The 27408-nt window shown below is 39.8% G+C and overlaps 1 protein-coding gene across 9 annotated transcripts in view; it reads left to right on the forward strand.

Annotated features, from left to right (window-relative positions):
* The window catches only part of TTC3 (tetratricopeptide repeat domain 3), a 99834-nt gene extending 72878 nt beyond the window's left edge, over nucleotides 1-26956 (forward strand). For 5 of the 9 annotated variants that reach the window (XM_025212053.1, XM_025212054.1, XM_025212058.1 and 2 more), the window contains 16 exons: nucleotides 1681-1758; nucleotides 3000-3155; nucleotides 5499-6426; nucleotides 11121-11186; nucleotides 11975-12124; nucleotides 12893-13032; nucleotides 13545-13613; nucleotides 15119-15215; nucleotides 17851-17951; nucleotides 18471-18564; nucleotides 19331-19432; nucleotides 21909-22324; nucleotides 23153-23279; nucleotides 23461-23691; nucleotides 25238-25330; nucleotides 26161-26956. In XM_025212053.1, coding sequence (XP_025067838.1) covers nucleotides 1681-1758; nucleotides 3000-3155; nucleotides 5499-6426; nucleotides 11121-11186; nucleotides 11975-12124; nucleotides 12893-13032; nucleotides 13545-13613; nucleotides 15119-15215; nucleotides 17851-17951; nucleotides 18471-18564; nucleotides 19331-19432; nucleotides 21909-22324; nucleotides 23153-23279; nucleotides 23461-23691; nucleotides 25238-25330; nucleotides 26161-26268 — 2956 coding nt within the window. In that variant the 3' untranslated portion in view covers nucleotides 26269-26956. The remainder of the gene's footprint in view (nucleotides 1-1680; nucleotides 1759-2999; nucleotides 3156-5498; nucleotides 6427-11120; nucleotides 11187-11974; nucleotides 12125-12892; nucleotides 13033-13544; nucleotides 13614-15118; nucleotides 15216-17850; nucleotides 17952-18470; nucleotides 18565-19330; nucleotides 19433-21908; nucleotides 22325-23152; nucleotides 23280-23460; nucleotides 23692-25237; nucleotides 25331-26160) is intronic. The other 4 variants (XM_025212057.1, XM_014523089.2, XM_025212059.1 and 1 more) reach the window with 3 other exon arrangements.
* The last annotated feature ends 452 nt before the right edge of the window (nucleotides 26957-27408 follow it).

The following is a 27408-nucleotide window of genomic DNA, read 5'->3' on the forward strand; positions in this document are numbered from 1 at the left end:
CTCACCCCCCCCCCCCCCCCCCATTGTGTACTGCACACCTGTATGGCCCCAACCTCACCCTCTGCTCCCCATGGTCAAGCACAGAAAGCAGAAGCCAGAGAAGGTGGGGGGTGCCTAGAGATTTTGGCTGCAGCTGGAGCAATTAAGGGATCTGTGGCCAGGCAGGAACCCAGGGGCTGCACGTAACCCTTTGTGGGCCACATGCAGTCCACAGGCTGGCAGTTGGACAACCCTGACATGAAGGCTTTATTTTAGTTGATTATTACACAAGCCATTTAAAAAAAAAAAAAAAAAAAAAAAAAAAAGGAACTAAAAGTTCATTTCTGCATCTGTTTTGCTTGTTACCCGAAATGCCTGTTCTTTTGTCCTTGTTGTGGAACTGCTCAATAACCATTTCCCTCTGTTCAGCCAATACAGTATGTTTGAAGCTGAGTGTAGTCAACAAAAGAGAACCTCTTGCAGTGAAATAGTGGGTTATTTAGTGTTAAATGCAGTCTGGTGTGGAAGCTTTGTGGTCTCCATACTGATCAACAATTTCCTTCTGTAGTGGAGGAAGTGGCTACAATCAGGTTTATATGGCCAGATGAATGCGGCAGCCTTGCAACCCCTCGTTCACCACCTTCAAGCTGACTTAAATACATTAACCTCTCTGTACCAAAACTGAGATCTCTACAAATGTCAGGCACCTCCCTCTTTTTGTAAATTATGTAATAGAATGAAATTAATTTTTGTTAATAATTCACTAATGAACTTCAGCTTAAAAAATTGAGGAGACATTGTTGGTGAAAGGTACTGGCTGATAAATGAAGTCTTCTCTATTTTATAAGGCAGCAGCTAGGCAGATTTCCCATCCGCCCCACCGTAATACCTCAGTATTGACAGGGGGGGGAAAGGGGGGAACTCTAAGGGTAGCTGGGTCTCCATGGCTCAGGCAGTTTACCTGGAGTTACTAGGGGTGAACTTGTAATGTCAGGGTTAGAACTGAGATCTGCCAAATTCATTTCAATGTCTGTCTGATGGAAAACTTCCTGGGCTGGCCTGGCTTCAAGTTGGTGTCCTGTAGAGTGAAGGACTTTGTAGCTCATTAGAAATGCTGTGATGTATCCAGTCTCTCGGTCCCTTTCAAGAATGATGCTTGGCTTCCTTATTTACTGTATTTCCTCGAAATATAAGATGACCCTGATTACAAGGCACCCACCCCCCAATTAGATTCTGTATATGGACGATTTATAAATGTGTTGTAATTTTCCAGGTACAGAATCTAATTATTAGGGGTTTGTCTTGAATTTGCCCCCCCCCCCTCCCACTGCTACAGCATGGAAAATAAATCTGGGGATCTGGTAGCCCCTTTGCTTCCCCCAACTCATTCACCCCCCACCTTACTGGTGGACCCTGCTCTTCCTGAGCGCATGGAAGTGAGGAGCAAGCTTGAAAAAAACAAACAAAAAAACAACTTTGAAATTAAACATAGCTATACCTATTTGTGTATAGTGCCCATAAACTTGGTTCATCCAGAATTGAGGCAACTTGCCTTTTTTGAGACTGCTTCAAGTTTTACCACAGGTACACCATATACGCAGTTTTAAGTAGCACTGTTGCTCCTACTCCTATATAGTACAAACTATGCATGGTATTAATCCAAAACCAAAAGGCTTGTGATTTTTTTTTTTTTCTGTATAGTTCAGTGGGCTCAGCCCCAACAGAGACAACAGCATTTCAAGCCATGGTAACCCCACATCTCAGCACTACTCAGTATGTGTGCGTACTCCAGATACCTGCTGGGTGGCTGCAGCAACAGTGCCGTGTGCTCTGACTGGGGGCTAGGGCAAGAGCTGGGGCAGTGCTGTAGGTGGTGCAGAGTGCTTGGCAGGGCTTGGCCCTCTGGAACGCTACTGGGGCAGCCCGCAGTGGGGAGGTGAGGCAGACGGTGTGTGATGGGACTGTCATTGGTGCATAGCTACCCTGCTACATATGCAAATTAAAGATGGATAGAAATCAGCTGTAAAGTTATTACATGTTTTCCAGCTCCAGCTGTAGCTGGATGGAAGTTTTTTATGGCATGATAGTTACTTTGCACGCGTAGCTGGTCTAAATTAATTTTTCAATTAACCAGTTAATTGCTTAATATACGTAACGTGTAGAGGGGACCTAAGAAACGCACATTGCCCAGTAGGTTATATTGTGGGATGGCAACTGAATACTAGGTTCCTAGCTTTGGAAGCAGAATATAGTCTTGTGGTTAAAGTAGTAGTTAAATTGTTCAATCAAGTCACACAGGTATTTCATATAATCATATTCTTTCTGAATTGCCGCATGCTTAGAGGGGGAGACTGGGGCTGTCTCATCTGTAGATCTAGTTTCTCTTCCCATTTTACTTTAATGTGACCTTTGCAGCCTTTATTTTATATAAAATGGGATTTATTACTTCCCTGCCCTCTGGCTTAAACCGTTTAACCCCTGTCTCAAATCTTATCTGTAATGTGAGTATATTATGTATTTACCTTACTCTGAGTAGTTGAAGTTAAAACATTTTGGAGACAAAATCTGTTCCGGAGTGTTATTTTTATGACTTGTATTTTATATTGGGACAATAAATTTCAACCTCTAATTTAGCAGTTTAATTTTTGGCAATGATGTTTTTTTCAGCCAGTGTTAAGGTGAGCAGTATTTATGGTTCATAGATTCTTAGATTGTTAGGGGCTGGAAGGAACCTCGGCAAATCATTGGGTCCAGCCCCCTGCACCAGGCAGGAAAGACAGGTGAGGTCAGGTGACCCCAGCAAGATTTCCAGGGTAGGTGATTGCACCACCTCTGTAGGGAGCTTATTCCACATATTTAATATTTAAACTTATTCCATATTAAATGGTAATTTAATGCTTTCTAAAATTACATAATACAACATGAAATATTTCTTTAAGTATGAATAATTAAGATTTTACAAACTATGGGTGAACTGATATTCATAACATTTCTCTCTCTGTATATTTTTTCCCCAACAGAAGTTTTATGAATCCTTATGAGCCATTCATAATTCCAGAATATCTTCGTGATCAAGTGGAAGAATTTGAGGATTTGCATGATAGTATTTCTGACAGCGATGATTATCAGAGATTTTTGGATAATAACCCAGACCCAACATGTGAAAGTTTATATGAGTAGGTATTAAATTTTTGTGTTCATCAGTTCAAAATTGTTAGGTTTTCTCTGTGAGTAATTTTTCAATTACCAATGTAAACATACCAATTTAAATGCAGGTAAGTTCTTAAGTTCTTCTGATCTTAGTTAAGATTCAATAGATTTCATTTCCATTATCCACATAACAAGAGAGGTTGAAGTGGTGGTCAGAAATAAAACATCCTACTTGATACGTTTTGAAATGACTGACAGTAAATATAAGTGAACTTTTGAAAGACAAATAAGTTGAGGGTATGATTGTATCCATATAAAGTCATGTAAGACATTCCATAAGGTGGATAGCTGGAAGCTTATTCTGAAGGGCATCAGATTTCATGGTCTTGGTGACAGAATCCACTTTTTAATTTTGCTAATGCTTACCTGATATAAGGTCGCATCTCTTCTTATACACTTCAACTTTGAATTAAAAGGTCCCTGAGTGTAAATGGTTGGCAGTATCTTGAGTTGCACAGCCACCTACTGGGAACTGAAAAGAGTTCACCCTTGATTCAGCTGGAATGAATGAACTTAGAGGTGAACAGCTGTGATCCAGATATCATGGGGTTTCTTCTTTCTTTTTGGCGTTCAGACTTCCACTTAAAAAATCTAATCTTAAAAGATCTAATTTGTTTTCCTAAACAATAATAGATGGGTGGGTCATCCAGGAATTTCACTAGGGCTAAGATAAATGCATGTCCCTTAAACAGTTTTCAACAGAAATTAAAATGATTTTGAGATGAATCAGCTATGTCTAACAATGGAGTTTGACAACTTGAGATGGAGCTATCATCAAAGACCATAGTTTTAGGTATTGTACTTGTTCCTTAGGTTGGTTTGGCAATTTGAGTTCTCAGTAGCATTTCTTTACTATTTAAATACTGTTTTGTCTCCTCTGTCCCTGCGCAAAAGATCATCACAGATATGTGAAAGGGTGAACATGATTTTATGTAGTACTGTCAAATATCCAAAATAAAGATCTCCAAAAGGTTATATTTTTCTACAATCTTTTCAGTAATCACAAGTGTTGCAACTAATGGTAGTAGCTTAAAAAAAGAGGGGTGGATTTTGTTTGAGCAAGGAGTTTTCAATGATCTGTTTTAAAGGTAACACATGTATATACATACTGTTACAGCAAACGAAGCGTTTTGAGGGGAACATGGGTAAAGTGGGTATCTTTGTCTTAACTAATTGCAATAAGCATTGGTTTTATATACAGTGTATAGAGTTAAGATCTCAAATGGAAAGATCATGTTAAATTGATCTAATTGATTGGACAGTCAGTGAGTTGGTCTACAATTACACAGTCCTTCTCTGTCTGGAGGGTTTACTTGCTGACTAAAGGTTTGTTTCTGTTTTTAATACCTCTTCTGGACAGTGGAACTATGCTTGCTGTGAGTAATTGCTATGCAGTTCATAGCAAGCTTAAAGGTTTAGATGTAAAAACCCAAACTCTTCCTTTGGCTGTTATAAATAATTGCTTAGCTGTATTATTTCTGAAGAGTTAGGAATGTGGACCACTTTTTAATCTTTTTTTTGTTTTTTGTTTTTTTTTGTTCTAGTGAAAAACATAAATAGGAGATCATCTTTGGAGCTATTTCCAACTTACAAGCAGTCACATGACAGTGTTTTTTAATCAAGACATTCCTTATCAAAGCATTACAATATAGGTACAAAGGAGCTTTATCCTCTGAAAGCTCATAAATGGGTATATAGGAAACTAGTGAATACTACAGTGGATTTGTAAGGCACTCTGTCAAGTCTTTAGGAATCATAATTTTCCTGCCTGTTTTATTTTTATAAAGTTTATTTTCATTCTTCTCCCTTTTATGTTTACTTAACTTTGCAGTGTTTAAAACAGCAATGCTGACTTCTGTTTAATCTCAACCCAGTGTTTTCTGTAGTTAGTTTGCCTACTTGATAGCTTTTGCTGTTTACATCTCCAGTTACTTGTTCTTAATATTGCAGCTAGCTAAAGTATGTTCTACTTTTTCTGTGTTAATGGTTGAAATGTATAATATTTGCTTCCCTTTGGAGAAATGAAATATTAGTTGCGAAATTCCACTTTGCAACTTAATACGTAGGTAAAAACTTCAGTTTGTAGTGCTAGCATTCTTATGATTTAGGAAAAGTTAATATGAATCACTGTGGTAACAAAGTAGAGATATAAAGAACAAATATCTAGGATGAAAAATTACTTAAAATAATTGCTAAAGCTATTTCATTTTATACAAATTATTTTTAGTAATGTAAATCTCAAGTATGACTTGAAAGTGAAATGAAAAATGTTTTGATTAATGGGTGTAATTCCTAATTTTTTTTTTAAGCTATTTCTCTCAGATATTGGAGGAACATGGACCCATGGAGATTGATGATAAATTATTAGTTGGAGAGTATGAACATTTCCCTGAAGAAGCTCGTAAGATTGTGGAGAATGCTGGAGGTTTAAAACCTTTCCTTCTGAGATCCGCTCATTTTGTTTTGATGGACAACTGTATTGGTTTGATGAAGCATGCCATTCTACTTAAAGAAAATGCAGACATCCTAGCTGAAAGTAAAGAAGATACTAGAAATGAAGAAGAAAATTGCATAGCCTGGCCAAATATTCAAGGAAACTCTTCTAAAAGCAAACTACAGTTAAACCCAGCTGCTAAGGAGTTCAAACCAGTGTCTTATATTAATAAACCTTATATGCCAGTTCCTACTGATGATACATTAGCAAGCTATGAGACTCAAGAATGTTCAGCCATAGGACATTCCTCACATATTTCTTATAGTTCAGTGCATTCTTTGCCAAATGAGAGCACTGATACCATAGAAGAAGCAGTATCTTTTTCAGATGTATTACTACCCTCAGTAATTCCTAATAACCGCAGCATACTTCTGACTGATTCCTCAGTTTATCAGAATGAAACAATGTTGCCAATCCTCTCTCAGCTGCCTTCTGTTCCAAATGTTGCTAGCCAACCTAGTTATATATATGCTGATTATGAAGCACATCTTGATATTGATGAAACTGCAACATCAGACAGAAGGTGCAGCTCTGGCATTCTCATACCAAATCTAATGCAAACATACCAGGATACTCGGTATGTAGTGGAGAACTTAGATTTTGAATTCTGTGGAAATAATCTTGATGGGGTGAATAATACGAGTGAAGCTAAATATGATATATCTGCTATTAAAAAGAAAATAGAAAATAAAAATTCATCTGTAGTGAAAAACCATCCACACACAAGGATGATAGCTGTCCAGGTAAGAAGTAAAAAGGAAGAGAATCTTTTGAGGGCTCTTAATTGATCATGACAATGTATGGGATCTTGTATTTGGTACTAATCCTTTACAGTGAGGTAGTACAGGTGGTACAGGTCAATATTAAATTTATTTTAAAGGTCAGGACAGTTCCTTTCCTCTTAATTTTACTTACTTCAGAAAGAATTAAATCTTAAATAAATTAAAGAAAAAAATTGCATCTAAATTGTGGTGAAGGGAAATGTTCAATTCAAAACATCTGTGTTTTCTTAGTCTTCTGGTAAACAACATTAAATTTCCCTTAAAGGGTGGGTTCATAAAACATTTGCAGGATTGGATGTTTTATAGTTCTCCCAAATCAGTCAACTGACACTTACCATAGTTAAATTGATATCAGTTGGTCATGTTAATGGAAGAAGGCTGAAATGTTTGTATGGACATGAGAAGATATTTTGAAAGTTGACTAGTTTACCTATTTTTCATCAACCTCTCACCTCTTCTCCCCCCCCCTCCCCCCCCCCCAATAAACTTCTCTATAATTTTATTCAAGCAAGAAAGTAGGGAATAGGAGCCCGCTTACAATACCCTTTTTTAGCACCCGGAAAACAAACACTGTGTTCTATTAATTTCATAAAATGTCCTGCAAACTATAGAATACTTAACAATACATTTTGCTTACCTAGTAATGAGACGCATTTACATTTTAGTTAACATTTCAGTTTCATATTTAAATCTACAAAATCAGCAAAAATAAATTTGATCTAGCTCTTTTGGTATAACAGAATATTAAAAATATACGGTGCTGGTGGCATTTTATTTCCTATCTTAGTTATTAGGGATTTCCTAGGGGTTATAATGAATTAAAAAAAAGTTGTTTGTATGATGATGACAGTAAAAAGAAAAGACCATCTTTGCACATAGTCCAGGAATCATAAAGTTCAGGGACATAGAAAAGTATTTCTTGCTGCAGATAAGCTTTTGACAGTACCTTCTAATTGCAGTTCGCATTTCTGAAGTCCATTGCATGCATCTTAAGGAAACATAACATTGGCAATATAAGAGCCCAGTGTCAGAGTAATAAATTAGTATTCAAACAAGAATGAAGACCATTTTGACTTTGATATTGTACAACCAAGCACAGGCGTCTTCCATGAAAACAGCTTTTCCAGCACATTCTTCAGGTCCTTTGGTGACAAGCTTGTGATGATGCGAGGAGGATTGTGAGGTCTGGAAGTTCCTAGTCCATGAACTGCCACAAAGATGGCAGTTACAAGAAGCTCATCTAACACTTGGAGCCAGCAGTGTGATCTGGCAGCTGTGACTGAGCAGCCCTCTTCAGGATCCACTTTGCTCACCCCACATGGGGAGTAGGCTAGAAAAGCTGCCTTAAGCATAGTCTGGCTACCTTTTTTACCTGACTGGCTAACTGCATCCAGTGAGATCAACTTTACTATGGTCAAAATCAACAAAGAGACACCATCAGTTTGGGGACCTTGAATATCAGGACACTCATGGACAATCCTAATAGTGAACACCCAGAGCGCTACACCACAATTGTTGCTTAAGAACTTGGGCAACACAACATGGATGTCACTGCACTGAGCAAGAACCCAGTGAGTGGGAGATAAGACAGCTTAAACAAGGAGGCAGCTATACTTTCTTCAGGAAGGAGAATGCCAGCTTCATGGAATTGGTTTTGCCATCAAAAATGAACTCATAAACCAACTCAGCAAGTTCTCTATCAGAATTAATGAGTGCCTCTCCCCCTTAAACTGTCAGGGAGCCAATTACACCATTGTCATCAGCACGTATGCCTTGACTCAACTCTGCTGATGAAACCAAGGAGAAATTCTACAGCAACTTTGACCAAGTTCTGTCTGGGGTCCCAGAGAGGCAGACTTACTCTCCTTGTTGATTTCATTACCCGAGTTGGAAGGGACTCAAACCTGTGGAATGGAACCATTGGCAAGGAAGGAATGGGAAAGATCAACTCCAGTGGCATCCTCCTTTTGACCATATGTTGGTGATAGTGAGTCCATGTTCCGCACACCCTGTTCTGTCAGTTAAAAAGAAGCACAAGACATCATGGCAACACCCACAATTCAACCATTGGCACTTGATTGACTGTGTCATTGTTCGTGCCTGAGATTGCAAAGAAGTCCACATCACCTGAGCTATGCTAGGAGCTGATGATTGCTGGACTGATCACTGACTGATGCACTCAGTTATGTTGTTCGAACTGGCTCCCAAATGACGTCTGCAGCAGAAGTAATGCTGACAGAAAACTGGCAAATTCCAGTCAAAATTGATGGGAGAACGTCAGTAATGTTTGGCGTGCCTTCAAGTCCACTGGCAGCAACACCTGCAAAGAGACTCTTGGATTATCTACCAGGAAAAATCAAGACTGGTTTGATGAGAGTGCCTTGGCTTGTTGGTGATTCAATTTCATTTGCTTGGAGTTGATGTTGCTCTGCCAAGCACAAAAAGGCCTTGCGCTTGCAGTCAATCAACTCTTGAATATTCCAGTCAGAGGTCCAGAGGAGGACCCGCAATATGAAGAACAGATTGTGAGAAGATGAGGTGAAAGTGATTGAACATCTTGCTGACTTCCATGTTATGCGCAGCTTTTTCACTCCCACCAAAGCCATCTATGGTCTGAGCACTCTGGGACCAACCCCTTTGAAGCCTAAGGGTAGAGGAGAGCTGATCATGAAAAGGGGAGCCATCTGTGCCCATTGGAAGGAGCATTTTGAAGACCTTTTCAGTTGAGACTGTTTTTGACAGGAGTGTTTTCCATTCTATTCCATAACATCTAGTTAGAAGTGATCTTGGAATTTCTCCAGCCCTAGGTAAGGTGAGGAAAGCCATCAAACAGATAAAGAATACAGCATCTGGAGCTGATGGACTCCTGATGAAATCTTCAAGGGGGTGGGGGGTGGAGATGAGTTTGTCACAGCTCTACGCCCTCATATTAAGGATCTAGTATGAGGAGGAAATCCCAGATGACCTCAGCCATGCCATCATTGTCACTATCTTCAAGAAAGGAGATGGATCTGACTGTGGAAATAACAGAAGGATCACCTTGCTGTCCACCTCGGGAAAGATCATTCGCTCACTCTGAAGCAGACCTTCAGGCAATCATTGACGTCTTTACCAAGGCATACAAGAAAATGGGACTGGCACTTATTTAGAAGATTAGGGTCCTCCACCAACCAGCGCTTAGTGAGCAGTCCCCAACTCGAGTCATTCAAATTCCATTGAGAATCTGGAGAGTGCTGAGTATTTCCTGTACCTTGGAAGCCATCTCTCACAGAAGGCTGCTATCGACACAAAGAAATCCAGCATTGCCTTAAATGTGTACGTGCAGACTTCAGACGCCTGAGGAAACGGGTGTTTGAAGATGGTGACATCAGATGGAAAACCAAGCTTATGGCTTATTGAGCAGTCATGATCTCCAGTATGGAGCTGAGATGTGGACAACATGCAGGAAAGTCTCAAGTCTCTGGAGAAGTACCATCATCACTGCCTGCAGAAGGTATTTCAAATCCAGTGGGTAGACAGATGCAACAACATTAGCATCCTCTCATAAGCAAGCACCATAAGCATAGAGGCAATGATCTTCTGACATCAACTTCCCTCGGCAAGCCACATCATCCAGGTGCCCAACTCTGGACTCCTGAAGCAAGTTTTATTCCCCCAGCTCAGTCAAGGTATACACTCAAGGAGGACAGAAAGTGCTTCAAGGATGTCTTCAAAGCCAGCTTGAAAAAATGCAGCTTTGATATCAACTCATGGGAGGCTATCATCCAGGACCACCCCAGATGGAGGGAGAGTCTGCTGCAAGGATCTCAGTACCTTGAAACCTTCCAATGACAACAGGAGATGGAAAAAAATGGGAGCAGCGGAAACGGCATGTCATGGACCAAACCAAGAACCCAGAGCCATCCACCCTGTGTGGAAATGTGTGCCCAAGCTGCAACAGTGTGTGTTGAACCTGGATAGGCCCCATCAGCCATTTTCAGACCCACAAATAAGACAGTTGTGAAAGAGGATCATCCTTGACTGCAAGGGATTGCCAATGATACTTATTACCAGCAACTCCAAGAAGGCTAATTTTAAGAGGACTGTCTGCTGCTATCTGTAGATAATTAATTTATAACTAATATGCATTTACAAACATACATACTATTCTTGGGCTATTTTTGATTTGTAAGGATGCCATGTTGACAGTGTTCAATGTTGACAGTGTTGGCCTAACTCCTTTTCATTGAAGTCCATATAAAATCTTCCCCTGACTTCAATAGGAGCGGAGGTTTTCCAGTCCTGCAGTGCTTGCTCTGAAGTTTCAGACAGTCTGAGCAGAGTAAACACAGCTTTCTTTTTAAGGATAGTGAGAGAAGGGCTGGTCTTAATGTGAATTCCTATTTGTTGGCTTGGGATTAGAGAATATTCAGTGAAAAGATCCTAACTTCACTCCATGGGTGAAGCCACTTTAAGAAACTTACATTTTCTCAACGTGACTTCTTACAGTGTAGGTGAGATACAGCCATATGTTCTAAGAATGAACATTTTTTTTTTTTTTTTTAACAGTTAGGTCCTTTCCTCCTTACAGAACTGAATTGTTGGGGAATGGATACAAAATATAGGGGATATAATTTCTTTTATTCTTAAATAATTTGTGCATTTTTGTAATCCAGGTACAGCGGGAATTAGCAGACAGGGAAGCTAATACTATGCCTTTTCATCCATTTGAAACTCAACAAGTAAGTAAATACATAATTTCTTCAGGCACTTTAAAAAAAAATCTTTATATAATAATCAGTAGCCTAATGGAAAGTGAAGACTTCATTAATTCAGTACCTAACTGATAAAAACCCTTGCATTTGATTTTAAAAAAAAAAAACATTTGTTTTATTACTACTTTTAATATAGGATTCTTCGTATGTAGAGGGGAAATTTTAGAGCACCAAAATCACCTCCAAACTATATTAAAATGTACCCAAAAACTTAAACTTAAGATAAAAGGGCTAACAAAGTGGAGTATTGAAAGGATAAGGTTGAATATGAAATAGGTCCGAGCATGATTGGCAAAAAGACATGTCTCTAAAAAGTTAGTTCAGTCAGTTCTATCAATCAGATTCATGCCGTGTGATGAAGGAGGAAGCTGCATTTTCAGAGTTCAAGTTCTTAAATAATTCAGCTATTGCAACCAGTAACCTTCATAATGCTTCATTTCCAACAATCCCAAACTGAGCCTGACTAAATACTCCACCATCTGGTTGTGGGGGGCAGGGGTAGAAAGCTCAAGTTGGTAAAGACAAATGGCAGTGCGTATCCATATCAGGAGGAGAATGGCTCTAATTTTTCATGGCTAGATCCATGCTCATCATCATAGTTGGTTTCTTGAATGGGGAGTCTTCTAGCTTTTTTTTCTACAAAATTCTCAAACTTTGGATCATAGTTCGTGTTAAATTTTGCCTTTAACATGTTGTGAATTTACGTTGCTTTTTGAATGAGTGGTGTAACAAAATCTTTAACGTACTTTTTTCAGGGAGATATTTTACGTATGGCAAAAGAACATCAGGTATTACAGAAGCAACTAAAGGAAGCAAAAGAAAAATATGAGCAGCTGCAATGCCGAAGCACAGAAGAAACCAGTGTTTTAAATGAGCAGTTAAAAAAAAAAGTTGAAGAAAATAAGGTAATAGTTAAACATGGCTAATAAGGGTACAAAGACCAATTGCAGTACAATAGCTTTAAGGAGGTGATTGTTCAACAGAGCTTTAGAGATGTAAGTGGTAGTCACCACTGCAAAGCCTACTTAAGTGGCTCCAAATTTTATTAGTTTCTGTATTGTCTTAACATTTTTATGAAGTCAGCATGTGGAACAATAAGTTTTTATACCCCAGCTTAGAAACTCGGCCCACAGTTCAACAGCAAGCACTTTTTGAGCGCCTATGCACATGCAGCAAGGCTGCTCCATTGCGATGCAATTATAGCACATCAGAGTAGACTCTGTTCTGCTGGAGCGTGGTAATTACCACGCTCCAGCAGACTCCAGCTTGTTGTGTACCAGTGTCCCCACACTGAAAAATGGTAGCAGGAGCACTTTAAAGCTAATTCAGTGAGCTTTAGTTAAAGTGCCCCACTGCCATTTTGCAGTATGGGGGGACGCCAATACATGTGAGGTTCCAGGTGCTTTAATTAAAAAGAGTATTGAAGCTGCTCCAGTTAAAGCCCCACCCCCCAAGTATATGTATAAACACCCTTTATGCCTAATCAGAAAAACTTAATTAATTTTTGTGAATGATAATGAAGACTCAAATACTGGCATGACCTAATGTTCTATTTTACATTCATCAACTAGGAAATGTTTGTTCTTCGATTGGTACCTTTGCTGTACCTGATTATTTAGAAAGAAATGTTTCTCATTCAAGAAACCTCTTTTCTAAATATTTTCTGCCTTTAGATTTCAAAGAGAGAACTGGATTGGTTTCATCAAGATTTAGAAACAGAAGTAAAGAAGTGGCAGCAAGAAAAAAAAGAAAATCAAGAGAGATTAAAAGCAATAAAGAGTGCAGCCAAAAAGCAGGCAGATACCAATGAAACGTGAGTATTCCTTTTGAAAACTGATGTTCTGCTTTTCGTTTGTATGACTTTATTATTAATGGGATTCATTCCTTCATAATATTGAAATTTACTGTATTAGTCTGCTAGAAATAAACCATTTTAGATATTGATTCTGTAGACAAATGAATAACATTAACTTATGTAAAAGTTCTGATTCTGAGATCTACTAAATCACTGATAATTACTAGCTTAGTAACAGGTATGGGGTGGAAATACATGGCTATTATTTTCACTGTTTGTAGATGGACTCATTTCCTAAAAGCTTGATTCTGCCAGCCTAAAAAAGTTGTACCTCACTTTGCAGTTAAACCTACTGATAGTGATGGGGTTGGAAGAAAAGAAAATAATATTTTAATTTTGCTAAATACAGAATTATAACTTGTCAAAGCTACATACTATATATGTTATAGAAAAATATGCATTGTGCTTAAAAAAAGACGTCACTTCTCAAACCATACATATTTGTATTTGCTTGCTTGTAATGCCTGTAGGTATTTGAGGAATATTGAGGAGGAGGACAAACAGTATAAAGTTATTTTGGAGGAGTTCCTTGAGATCAGGTAAATTTGTTTTAACTTTTTTGCATCACTAATACAGTGGTATTTGATTATCCTGTTAACTCATTTTATTAGGGTTGTTCTTATCTTAATGTTGGTGTCTGTTGCTCTAAATGTACAAGAACAATTATGAGTATCACATTTGAATACAAAATGCCTTATTCTTTGCCTTAATGCCTTTTCAAAATAAGGTATGAAATTTATTTAAAATATAGTAAATAGTATCATTTTTTATTTAAATTTAATACCAGTTGCGGAGGGGCCCCTAGTGGTTATTGCTTTTTAAAAATGTCTGAAAAGAGCTTCTTGTACTTCACAACATCCAGCAGCATAGTTTATTAAGTATCTATCATCTCTATTTTTACAAGAGTGTATCAGGCTTTGCATTAGGTTTTAAAGTTATATGCAAGTATTACTATACAAACTACATTTAATACTAAATCAAAATGCAATGTACTTAATGTAAAATGACCACTTAGAACCAATTAAACAACTTTTTACACTTGTGTGTACAATAATCTTGGCTTAATTTAGGATCACATATTTTAACTATCCACATATGGAATAATAACGAGGTTTTGGTTTTTTTTTTGTTTGTTTGGTCTAAAGCTATGAGCACAGACCTTCAGTTTCTACCGGGAGAAGCTCCACTCTTCTTTTAGTTCTCTCTGCCTCTTGTTTTCCAGCTGTAGTGTGGGCACAGCTTCCAGCCAGTGGGGAGCTATAATCACATCAGGAAGCTGAGTCTACACTATTGCTTCTCCCCATGCCCCCAACTCTGGGCTGTAGCATGAGTGCAGCTGGAAACTGCCTGGCCCTGGTGCAGCTTCACACAGGCTGGAAGCTGTGCCCATGCCACAACCCAGGGTGAAGGAGAGAAGTGGCAGCGGCCTGGCTCCTGTGCAGCTTCTCACTTGCCAGTCCTGGCATGAGCACAGGCAAAGCCCTCTAGCTTGGTGGGCCAGATTTGGGCCATGGGCTATATATTGCTGACCTCTGCTGAAGATTATCAGGTGCATGTCACTGAATCCACATACAGGTTTGCGTACATCGTTCCATTTCCTACTTTGCTTTTGGATCTTGGGATATGAATCTTCCTCTCTACAACTCCCCCAGTCTTGCCCATCTTTTTCATTTCCCAACCAGGTTTTCTTTTGGAACTGTCAGGAGATCATACAGTTTTGAGAAATGGGTTAAGTGCTTCTGTGTAACAGAGGAACTACCTTCTACTTGGAGTTATAGGAAAAACATGGCACTGTGAAAATTAGGAACAAGACTTTAGGTTTATTTTTTAAACATTTTAAATTAATTTAGATTTGAGGACTCATTCACACTGTCATCTCTCTGTAGAAAGTGATCAGTGGTGTGTATTTTAGTAGAAGAGAGAACTTTTAAAAGTTTAGTTTTTAAAAAGAATGCGTAAATTGTAGTTTATTTGGAATACTGTTCATTTGTAAATGATATTCCAATATATTATTTAAACTCTTTATTTTCCTTTAACTTCATAGTAATAAACTTGCAAATGAGAAAGTAAAACTGGAAGAGCTTATAAAAAAGAGCAAAGATCAATACCAAGAGTGTGCCAAAAGAACTGTCACAGCAGAGGTAAGGAAAAAAAATAGCTACGCTAGACTTTTTTCATTTGCATTACACCTTGTTTGTGGGAATTGTTGAATCTGCTCACATCTCAGCATGAGTTTAATAGACACTTCTGGCGATTTCATTACAATTAGAAAATGACTTGCATGCCATTTTAAAGTATGCCTAAAAGCATTACCATAATTTAATTAAACAATAGCCTTGTTATATTTGGTATGTTATCCAAAGCTTTTGTCTACTTAATTGCAAATTATCAAGATTGTTTTATTTAAGTATTGTAGTAGTGGTTTATTGCTTGGGTCAAACTAATGTTGTCAGAAAATTAAAATAGGGTCTAATGCTAAATGATAATTGCAATTTAAATACTTTCTGTGTCTTAACCTCCAAGGTCTGTGTACATTGTGTGTGCATACTGTTCCCGTTAGTGGGATTACACTATACTCTATTTAAGTATGTCGGCTTAGAAGTGAAAAACTGTGGGCTATCTGAAATATGCACTTATTCAAACTTAAGGTAAGCATTTTTTAGTAAGCATACAGTGCTAGTAACACTGTACTAATGCCCTGAAACTGACTAGCTTCCCTAATTTTCAAGGCTTCTAATAGTTTCATTGGCCTTGAAAATGAGGAGAGACAGTAGCTGTGAAATTTAATAGCTTCCATCATTTTCAAGGTTTCTAGTATCAGCCCTTTGACAGCTGCCTCTATACACCTTCTGGTGCAGTTAAAGGCAGTAAAATTAGTTGCAAAAGAGATGGATGCAGTTACTATGCAGTTAATCAGGGTGTACAGGGAAGCAGACAGTAGGGGCTGAAAGATGCTATGCACTTAAGCCAAGGGCAGGCTAAATATGGCCTATTACCTGGTGGGCCGCATCCATCCAATTCCATCCAGCCCGTGAGGCCCCTCCGTAAGCCCTCTGAAAGCCCTGGCCCTCGTTGCCCCTCTACAAGCTGGCACCACCATGCAGGAGGTGTGGTTATGGTTGCTAAGCAACCACCCCACCTTACCCTGGCCTGACCTGTCCCAGCCCTGAACCAGGGGGCATTAGAGACAAGAAGCCTGTGCCTGGCAGAGGCTTTTGCCTGATCACCCCCTGCCTGTTCCCAGGCTCCCTGCCTGCGAGAGTGGGAATTCAGGTAAGGGCCACACCCAGCTGGGGCCAGGGACTACCGTTGGAGGAGAGGAGGTGGGTGCGCAGGGAGCTGTGTGCTATGGGGCCAGGTTGGGCTGGCCCCGCACACAGCAGGAGCATGGGGAACTGCACGCTATGGAGCCAGGTGGAGCTGGCCCTACACCTTGCCACCACGTGGAGCCAGGGGCTGAGGTGGGAGTGCAGGAGCTGTCACATGCTATGGGGCCAGGTGGAGCTGGCTCTACATGCTGCCACTGCATACAGCTGGGGACTTAGGCAGGAGCACTGTTGGGCTGGATGGTGCTGGTCCCACATGCTGCCACCACCTGTGGCTTGGGACTGGGGTGGGAGCATGGGAAGCTGTGTGCTGTGGGGTCAGTCAGGGCTGGTCCTGCTCGCTGCCACTACGTACAGATCCAGGGACTCATGCACTCCGGGAACTCTGAGGACCCACACCCTCCCATACACCCCACCCCCCATCATACCCCCAACACACCCACACACTCCCACCCCAACCACACATCCCTATCCCACACCTACCACACAACCCACCCCCAACACACCCACACCCCCCCTCCACCATACCCCCAAAAACACCCACTCCCCCCTACCATTCCCTCCCACACACCCCTACTCCACAGCAACCTCCCTCTTCACCCACTCCCCAACCAACCAACCCCGTGAGTTTTACCCCCCTTCCCCCCCCCCCCCCCAAATATACAAGAGTAAGACTATTTTCCCAGGCAGGGGTCAGGGCTGTGCTTGGGCTGGGTGGCAGCAGTGCAGGGATGTGGGCTATGGGGTGGGCTACAGCTATAGTGGCAGCCCACCCTCAACCCACGCAGATCTGGGAGTCACATGCCCCATGCCTCCCTTGGGGGGTGCGCACAGCGGCGGGGGGCACCACCCACCCCCCCCCCCCCCCCCCCCCCCTGGGGGCGGGAGCCCCCCCCTCCCCCCCCCCCCCACGCAGCCCCTGGATGAGTTGCTCATGGCTCTGTCATGTACCTGCCCCATTCCCTCCCTCACCACGTGGGGCCTCAATCTGCTCCCCACACACCCCTTCCCTCCCAACAGACTTATTGGCCAGACGCTGCTCTTGAAGCTGCTGGGCTGCGCTCCTAGCTGCATGCATGCTGCGGCCGCATGCATGCACACCACATTTATTGGCGACATTATTGTGCACATCAGCCAAAAAAAGTCAATTGCCAATGATGGCAATTTTCTTTTTAGCAGTGCCAATACAATATGGACTGGTGCACCTCTAATTGGCAAGACTGTTAAAAGCCTTTGTTTTCTTATACAGTACCTCACTCAGTACTGTAGTATTCTATAGCTAACCTTTCTTGATTAGAAATCTACTTCAGTGCATTATAAAAAACCACAGGTCAGTGCATTGACTAGAGAACAGATTGAGGTTGAATTGAAATGAATAACTTGGTTTTATTGCTTATGCTAGGAAAGCACTTGCAGTGTATATTTTTACAGTCATCACACTTAATTGTAGGTGTCAGTACTTGAAAACTGGAAGACTGCTGAGGTATGCAAGTTATGCAGCATAGTTGCAAATGCAGAAGCAAATCTTAAATGGCTAAAGGTAATTAGCAGGTAAGTGGCATGTAATGTGACTAGAATTTCTGCAGCAGTTACTAAATAAAAACAAGATTGTTGATTTAAAATGAATATGATAACTATGTAACAGACACAGCACTGCATCTAGGATGTTACCTATATCTTAGATTTAATTTGCAAATGTAAACATTCAGTAATTTGATCTTGTTTTCTGTTTTAATACAATCTTATTTCCTTTAAGGCTTTTTTGTTTTGTTTTGATTAATGGAGTTATACATTAACATTACAACAAACTAACAAGTGTTCATATTACCATACATGCTCATAATAAATGTCGTTCGTAACTTTCACACACTTACATTCAAAAACTGGACAGATGCATCAGACTGTCACTGATGCCATCATCAGATAAAACTCTGCTTGATTGAAGTTTTAGTTTTGACTTGCCTGGGAGGAGAAAAGAAGGCTTAGAAAATATACCGATTTATCTGTTTAAAAAATCTCATACAAACTTAAGTTGATAGTGTATTTAATGGCAGATTTGAAATCTCTCAGCAGCTCTGTTTCACCATCACCTCAACTGAAGTCACAGATAGATGAGTGGGAAACATTTCATTCAGATGTCAAGAAAGAAATTGAGAAAGTAGAGGTAAGTCTACTCTTCAGTTTTCCTATATGAGGGGTTCTTAATTTTTCTCTTTAACAAAATGCAGAACTGAGTTGTGTAAGTGGTGGTTAAGTTAAGCAAAACAATATATACTTGCTAGGGGTTGGGGACCAATTTTGTTTGCAAATCATTGGATATTCTTAAATATGTCCTTTACAATTTAATATTTCTGTTCTGTGTGTGTTGGTTGAAGGGAAGAGTTCTTGTTGCAAACAGATCTCAAATAGGTACTGTTTTGATGCATTTACTTAAATAAAAGAACATAAAGGGCTCAGATCTGTAAGTGCCATGCCAGCCATGCAGGCAGCCATGTAGCGGTCCACTAACGCCCATTGATTTCAGCGAGGCATGAGTGTTCTCATGCCTCACTGAAATCAGGCATGAGATTCAGGCATGAGTGTTCTCTCATTCAGACTTCAATGCTTCATTGGCAATATTGCAGGCCAAAAGTTTTAACCATCTTTTCACATTAACTTACCAGCTAACTTGTGGGGAGTTTTCTACTTGGGGGCAAGAAGATATAGACTGCAAATGGGTAAATTGTTTGCAGAAAAAAAAAAATTTGAAGCAGTTGGGGTGCACAGAAAATATTTTCAGTAGTCCTAAATCTTTAATGACTTACCTTTTTAACCTATTAGCATATCAAATAGAAAATCAGTTTTTTCTGTAACATAGGACATACTTTGTCTCCCACAAAATCTGGTAGCATTTATTGATCTTTTTTAATTGTTCATGTTTTTTTCTTTAGACCCAGTATGAAGAGAGAATCCGTATGGTGAAAAATGGTGCTGTGCTAAATGATCTCTCTAAAGTACAAATTGCAGACCTTCAGCCTCCTCCTAGTGTCTCAGTAAGCATCTTGTAGCCATTGATAATTTTCCTTTTACTGTGTCAAAGAAGTAAGTGAAACAATTAACCTTCTTCCTTGAGTATGTACCAGTAAGCCCTGTGATAACAGCTGGAGGTGTGCATGCATGTGAGAGCAGGGGAATTTGAATATGTGTACAACAAGGCAATGTGTATATTCTGTTCTTCCTGCTCTCATGTGATGGTATAAAGAGAAAGTTGGTTGTAAGGTAAGACTGAATTGAATGTTTGGTTTCTCCCTTCAGAGACCTGAGTAAAACTGAGTCTTCAACCAACTTTGTAAGGGAATGTTTATCTCAACTCTTCCAGCAGGGGCTGCAGGCAAGGCAAGAAAGGCTGCTGGGCTCAAGAATTGCCAGGTTCCCAGCGGCTAGAGACCTTCACCTTTCCCTGCTAGGGAACTTTTGCAGCCCACTCTTCTGCCAACCAGGCTTCACTATCAGGATCAGAGCAGTCCTGGTCCTGATGCCAATCCCCCCACAACCCCATGCCAGGCATCAGCTGATTGTCAGCATTGGTATAGTGATGCCACATACTTAATTTATGGTGCCATGCACATGAGAGGTTTCCCATTTTTGAGGGATAGCTTTGTAACTAGTTTTTCACTTTATGGCACCATAAATTAGCTGAACACATAACTCTGTTCTTGTTAATCCCACCATAAACTCATTAATCATATGATAACTATAACATGCCCAGGGCCTTGGTTTGGATATAGACCGTTTTCCTCTTCGTCTATTGTTGCTTACACTCTGTACCTAGAAAACCCTTTCAGAATCAAGGCTCTGTTGGATTGGGTACAGGAGACATTATTATAAACTAAAAGGTTTCAGAATGGTTCATGCATGTACTAACTAACCATTTAATCTTGCACCTTTGGGAATATCTTGGGGTTTTTTTCTAAGTACCTTTCTGCCCTCGTTTATACACATCTCTTGTGTTTCGTAACAGTGCTGCTTTTATTTCTATATCCCATCATCATTGGTAATCCCTCATAGTTGTGGATAGTTGTCTTCCATGACCGCCTAATTTGTGGGTATGAAGATGGCTGACAAGGCCACTCTGGGATTGATGAGTTCTGTTTCAACTCGGGCACGTGTTTCCACGTGGGTTGGCTGGCCCTGGATTCTTGGTTCTTCATCTGAAAGCATTGTGCAAGGAGGATACTGCCTGCGTTTCACTTTTTTTTACCTCTGAGTGTTGTTTAATCTGGTGTTTGATGTCACTGTAGAGTAGTGCAAGGATAACTTATTTCAGAAATGAATCTTGTCACCTCCGTAGCATGCTCGGCTCCAAAACCTTTTTAGTGGGCAGACGTTACAGATTTTTAAAATATTCCTTCCTTTCATGCAAGTACAAAATGGTTCCTTTTGACAATCTGTTTTTATTACGCACTTAAATCTGGCTTTAGCTTTTTTTATTAAGTGATGATTTGTGCGCTATTAGATAACATTACCAGAGTTATAACAATCTGCAGGATGGGTACATTTTGAAATTTGATTACTAGTAAAACAACTTGCTGAAGAATTTGGTAAGAAGTTGTCCATGACTAGCAATTTGACAGTGCTTCATTTTATGAAGGCTTGTTACTACTAAAGTTTCATTTAAACTTTAATTTTTTCATGAAGGTAAAATAAAATTATCCAGAGTATACCAGCTGTACAGAAGTTTACACTTGGCACAAACCAAATTAATTTACATTTCCACACAAATATTAAATCTAATCCTCTCTTTCAGAAAGCAGTAATTTATACTAAAAACTTCTATTGACTTTGCTGGGTCCATATAAGTTAAGGGGTGTTAATTTTATGCTTTTTAGCATGTCTTGCTATTCAAAATGAATTCTTTCTGAGAGATGGGATAAACTGTCCATGAATAAATCTAGGGTGGAAATCCAGTGAGGTTTTTAAAGCAGCCTTCTAACAGAGTAGGAGGGGCAAGGAACCCATTTATTTGAGAGTTTGATCAGTTTATGAAAGGAATTATACGTAGCCTGTAGAGACTGTAGCAGTCATTTATTCCTTAATGTACGCAGATTCAAAGTTTTAAAATACTCATTTTAAAAAAAAATTAATCTCACTTTTACCTACCTCCAGTCAGAAGACCTAAATGCCATTTATTGGGCTCCTGATGCACACCACCAATTTCAAAACATTTTTCTTTAAAACCAGTGTGTGTCCATAGCCACCCCTATTGCTAACCCATGAGAGTGCGCCAATCTCATCTGTGCGTATGCTGTTTGGAGCAGTTCTTGGCCATGTGTATTGTGGTTTTTGTATTTGTGCTGTGAAGATGTCCTGGGTAAAGCTGGGTAGTATAAAATGGTACCTTATTGTCACTTAGTATGAAGACTTAAGTAGAGGACAGTTCATGTTGTTAACCATAGCCTTAACATGTTCAGAAATACTGTTTGACTAATTTCCTACTTATCATGCTTGAAAAAAATGTTTTTCCTCTAGGTCTTGCAAGGCTGGCCCCCTATTAATGATCCAGCCATCGTGTTGTGTTCATCTACACCTGTGCATCCAAACTTACTGCCTCCATTTTCAAACCCTAAAGACCAAAGTCCAGTGCATTCTGCACCTCGTGAGCAGAGCAGAAGTAAAACAGCACATAAAAGTTCTAATTATTCTACAAATAATGGATCAGTAAAAATACTCTCTGAAACTTTGGGAAGATCATGCTCTGATCAAGTGCTAGTAGCTCAACCATCTGAGATTTCTGGACATGCTGCTCAAAATACCCAGCTGAGCCACCAAAATGATCCAGCACTGGCACAGTTGGACTCTACTAGAGGTTCAAACAAGAAAGCAGTTCCAAAAGCATTTGATAATATCATTTCACATCTAATGACTATATTTCCACATTATACCAGGTATCTTTTTCTTTTAAGTCCTTTCTACTCTTGTGGGTTTTGATGGTTGTGGTGTCACAAATCCATGGAGAGAATGTTTTGGGTTTCCTGGCAAGGAGACTCCTGTTTCAGCAAGAGACGAGATGAATTTCAGGCAAGCTTCTCTCCCTACTTGGTAGGGCTGAAGTAATGTTGCATCTGTGATGGTTCAGGAATTATGCAAGGGGCAAGAGTTTTTATGGGTGATATCTTTTATTGGTCCAACTGCCAATAAAGACAAGGCATTCTTCATCAGGTTTCTCTGAATGAAGAATACCTTTCATTTGAAAGCTTGTCTAACTTTATCCCAAGCAGGGCTCATGGTAGAGGTGATATCTTTCATTAGACCAACAGGATTTTTGCAAAAAAAATGTACTTAATTGCAAGCTTTTGGGCACAAACACCCTTCACTGGGCATCAGAGAAAAGACTGTAAAAGTTCTCTTGAGTAGAAATGAAAGTTCATATTTCATTTCTTTATCCCAGCCAGGCATTTCATCCAATAGAAGATATCATCCACAAAATTCCTTGCCTCTCTTTCTCACTTTCCCATTAAGATTAGTTTGAATATTTTACAAGAATATCTAGTTGCTTTAGTTTCCTTATTTCAGATTGGCTTTAGGATCCAAGCAGAGAGAACACATTTCCAGGTATCCAGCACAGTGATGCCTGGAAATGTGTGTAGAGCTACTACTATCAATCTAATGCCTGAAAGCTGAGGGTTTTTACATGCTGTGACCAGTTTGTAGTATTGCTTTCTCAGTATGCTGTAGAATTGTCACCAGATACAATTTAATTTCTCCCTCTTAAGGTTTGACCTTACTAATTTCATAAAAGAGGTACGAATTAAAAAAGGAAACACGCTTTCAGGGCTGAGCCAAGATGAAATCCTTAGCAGTGTGACAGAACTCATTTTGGATCACCAAATGAAGAAAAAGGTACACTTTTTTTTTCCAGTTGAACTGTTTCTTTCACTATCAGAGTTGCCAATGAAAAATGTTCTCAGTTCTTTTGTCATAAATAAAAACTGAAATAAAAGTCCAAAAGGACACAAGTTTTTGGCCAATCCATGGCTTTCTGCTTTAAATTAACAACAGCTTCCTAATGACACCTGCCTAGGTTCTGATCTCAGCAGGGAGAACTGAAAAGTCAGCATCCTCTGCTTCATCAGGACAGACACAGAAGCTATCCAAGCCTGCAGAAGGAAGTGTGTCCAGCCCATCCAAGGCAAGGCCTGCCTATAAAACTGCCAAAACCAAAATGTCTTGTCCCTTACAGCCAGCTGAGCATCCCTGGAGATTGGTTGGAGAAACATCAAAATCAACATGGAAAAAATCAAGAGATTCTAGTGTAAGGTTTTCTCTGCTCTTAAAAAAAAAAAAATGTTCAAATGATAATAAAATGCAGAGTTCCCTGACACATTTGCCCCTGGGTTTATAATTAAATCAAAGTGTACTATATCTTAATTCAGATGGAAGCTTTTCTTGTTTTTTTTTAAAGTCTTGATTCCTTATTTTTATGCAGAAGAAGATAGATTTTTATAACATCTGATTAGTAAGATTAGATCTTTGTGTACAGCAGTAATTACTGACACATCCTGTAAATACTTGATGATAACTGCAGGACAATAATTGATCTGATATAGGTACAACTATGAAGGACAGCTTTTTTTCCCTGTTACTTTATTGCTATAAGAAATATTTTAGGTGAGAGCTTTTAAAATGTGAATCTAGCTTTCAGAGAAAAAGGGGAAGTGTCTATATACTGTGCTTCTGGCGTTGCTGCTAGACTTAACAGGTCCCTTGCTTTGTTTTGCATCAGTTATAGCCCAGGGGTCAGCAACCCCACAGCATGCATGCCAGACCATGGCACATGAAGCCATTTTGTTTGGCATGCCACATCTGGCCCCAGTTCTCGGTAGGCCCCTGCCAATCATAAAGCCTGAGCTGCTCACAGCAGGCAGTAGGAAGGCTGTAAGCCCTGCTGTGAGCAGCCTGGGCTCTGTGGGGTGGCAGGGTCCTGCCCAACGCCCAGGCTGCTTGCAGCAGGCAACCACCAGGCTGCCAGTGGCTGCACTGAGGTCCGAAACCCTGGTATTTCTGGTCTGGCTGCACGCATGCCTTGGAGCAGGTGGCGCTCAAGGGGCTGGGGCTGTGCTGCCACAACAAAGAGCAGGCCCTCGTGGCTTCCCTGCCATCCATCCCTGGCACACCAACTTCTTCCATGTTGAAGTTGTAGGGTTTTTTGGAGCACAGCCCAAAAACACTGCTGACCCCTGACACAGTCATCTTTAAAATGGTGGGAGATATCAGGGTGAGGTATATTGGTGATAAAAATTAAAGAAAGTGTCTTGAGTGACTCCTCTGAAGAGTTGTTATGCTCCTAGACTCTATTTTAGAAGCATATACAATTTATGTAGCAGCATTATTTAGATGGTACACTATAAAGATGTATTTGAGAGGCGAGACAGACAAACAGACCTACAGGTATTTAAGGCACTTGGAAAAGCCTGTTACTGAAGTATGTAGCAATCAGAATACAAGAGATGTATAGATTCCCAAAACCTAAATTTTACCTCTTTCTAAGTATCTCGTTACTGCATTTGGTAATATTCTTGTTTTTAGTTTCACAGCATTGACTGCATAATTTGCAGTCTGTAAACTCAGAAATGCTGTTCTTACTTGCTGTTGAGCTTTTACATCTCTAAGTGAATTGGGTTTGTTATCCATACATTTTCAGGGAAGAGTCTGTGATTCAATGTCACAAAAGTACCATGGGGAAGAAATAAGACTTTAATTTAGTTGTTCCATTCCAGTCTGTATAACGGGTTAAAAATGAGTAGTCTGCTAACTGACAACTTTCTAGTAATTTTTAAATGTTATGTCTGTATCTGTAGGCCTCTGAGGAAGATCCATGCATAATATGTCACGAGGACTTAAGCAAGGAAGCTGTGTGTGTGCTAAAATGTGGACACAGTTTTCACAGAGAGGTAAGGGCAATTTTTTAATCATAAGAAACATACTTGTAAGCCATTTATAACTGCTTATCGGATGTAAAACTTTTCCGTTGAACAAGAAAGCAGCATTTTTTCCAAAGAGCCTTTTGTTATGTAGACTTTTAGCATCAATACAAAAATGGCAATTTCATCATGCCTTGAGCAAAGCTGATAATTGAAAAGATCAGTATGTTCTCCCCATGTGTTTCTTTAAGTGGCAGGCCCTGGTAGCAGGGGTATTAACAATAGCATTAGTACACAGCAGATTGATTTTTTTAGATGATCATGTGTATTATCATGAAAGCAGATCCCAGATTTTCCCAACGCCATGTCTGTAGAGCAGCCATCCAGCTTCAAAGCAGCTGGGGGCCAAATGCGCTGGACTGCACCAGGGTGAGGCATAGGCCTCCCTAGGCCACGCATTACATGGATGCCCCCCGCACACATGCACACTGCTCTCCCACACAACTCCAACACTGCTCAGTCTGAGGGGTCACCCTTAGCTCTCTGGCCTGCACCATGCTGTATTGCCCCCCAGCCCTGGGGTGGGGACAAGTGGCTAAAGCCAGAGGAGGTGGGAGGTGGGGGCTGGAAACTCCAGCCGCTGTTGTAGCCAGAGCAGTGAGAGTGGTGGCCCAGCAGGAGCCCTGGGCCCACAACTTAACCCTTGTAGGCCGTGTGGGGACAGCTCTGTCAGAGTACTTCAGAAACTAACTACCTATTTTTTAAGAAACAGTTTGTTAGTATTTCTTGTCATATGTTGCAAACTGGAAAGTTGAGATTTAATTAATTTTCCAAACTATTTTTCTTCTACCTTTTTACAGTGTATAGAACCTTGGCTTAAAACACAGAGGACATGCCCAACCTGTCGAGTTCACGTCCTTTCATCTGAAGAGTTCCCTGAACTTCCTGGAAAAAACAGAAATGCTTGAACCTTGTTATTACATCTTTTTATTAATCTGAATATTAATCATGTTAGTTGCTGCAAACAGGTAGAGTGGTTCTGTGACATGTACTGCTGAGAAGTATGAGCAAAAAGCCTGGTTCTATGAAATCAGTGGAGCCAGATTTTGTCTCAGTTAAAATTAATTCAAAATTTTACTTCTAACAAGTCAAACCAGTAAACTTTAATACTGAAAACTTTCATCTTGCACAGTTACTGGCCAAACGGGCGTGACAGTTGACATAACTCATTTCTGTCATTATCTGGTTTATAAATGTAAACTGATTGTATTCAAACAGTGGAGCAGGATTGTTTGTTTGTTTATAGGGGACACTTAAGCCACCACATTTGCCTTCCTCAAAGTAAGATAATACTCAGTTGCTGCCTCTTTGGAGGAAACTGAAAATTGATTTAACACACTGAAAACTCTCAAGAATGGTCGATCTCATTGATCTTTGCATAAATTGGATCTGTCGACTGCATTCAGGAGTGCCATTGTGAAATGTAAATTTTTATGGTATAAACAGGCTGAGTGCATGCCTTTTGCATGCAAGTCCCTAATGGATAATATTTGACCTTGAATGCTAATATTTGTTTTATGAAAAAACAGTCAATCCTACCAAGATGTCTAGAGATGCTTATGTGGAAGCTTATTTGAATTCCCATATAATATTTCCCTTCCACTGTTTAAAAAAAAAAAAAAAAAAGACTAGAACTCTTTTCTCTGCTTGGTCAGTGAAAACTAAGAAAATATTAATGTGGTTTTAATTAGCTACACTATAATCCATAAAATAATTAAGTTTCCCAGGCATAAGCCAAATAGCGGCTATAATGAAAGAGTTCAGATCACAAACTCGTACCTATCTATTATGAAGATATTCTTAATATAATCACTGCTTCTCCTTTCACAGACATTGTTTCTAAATACACCCCCTATGGCTTTTGTATTAATTTTTTGAAGAAGACTAAAGTATTTTGTATTCCAATAAGTACTTTTATTATGTGTTGTTTTGTAATGGTAGAGATCAAAATGAATAGTAGTTAAGGTTTTTTTTTTAATGTACTTCTATCGGCTTTATTTTTATCAGTAATACAGTATATGGTTTAAGCCTCCTTTCATGTTCAGATT

The sequence above is a fragment of the Alligator sinensis genome, unplaced genomic scaffold (assembly GCF_000455745.1).
Source record: "Alligator sinensis unplaced genomic scaffold, ASM45574v1 scaffold69_1, whole genome shotgun sequence".
NCBI classification, from domain to species: Eukaryota; Metazoa; Chordata; order Crocodylia; family Alligatoridae; genus Alligator; species Alligator sinensis.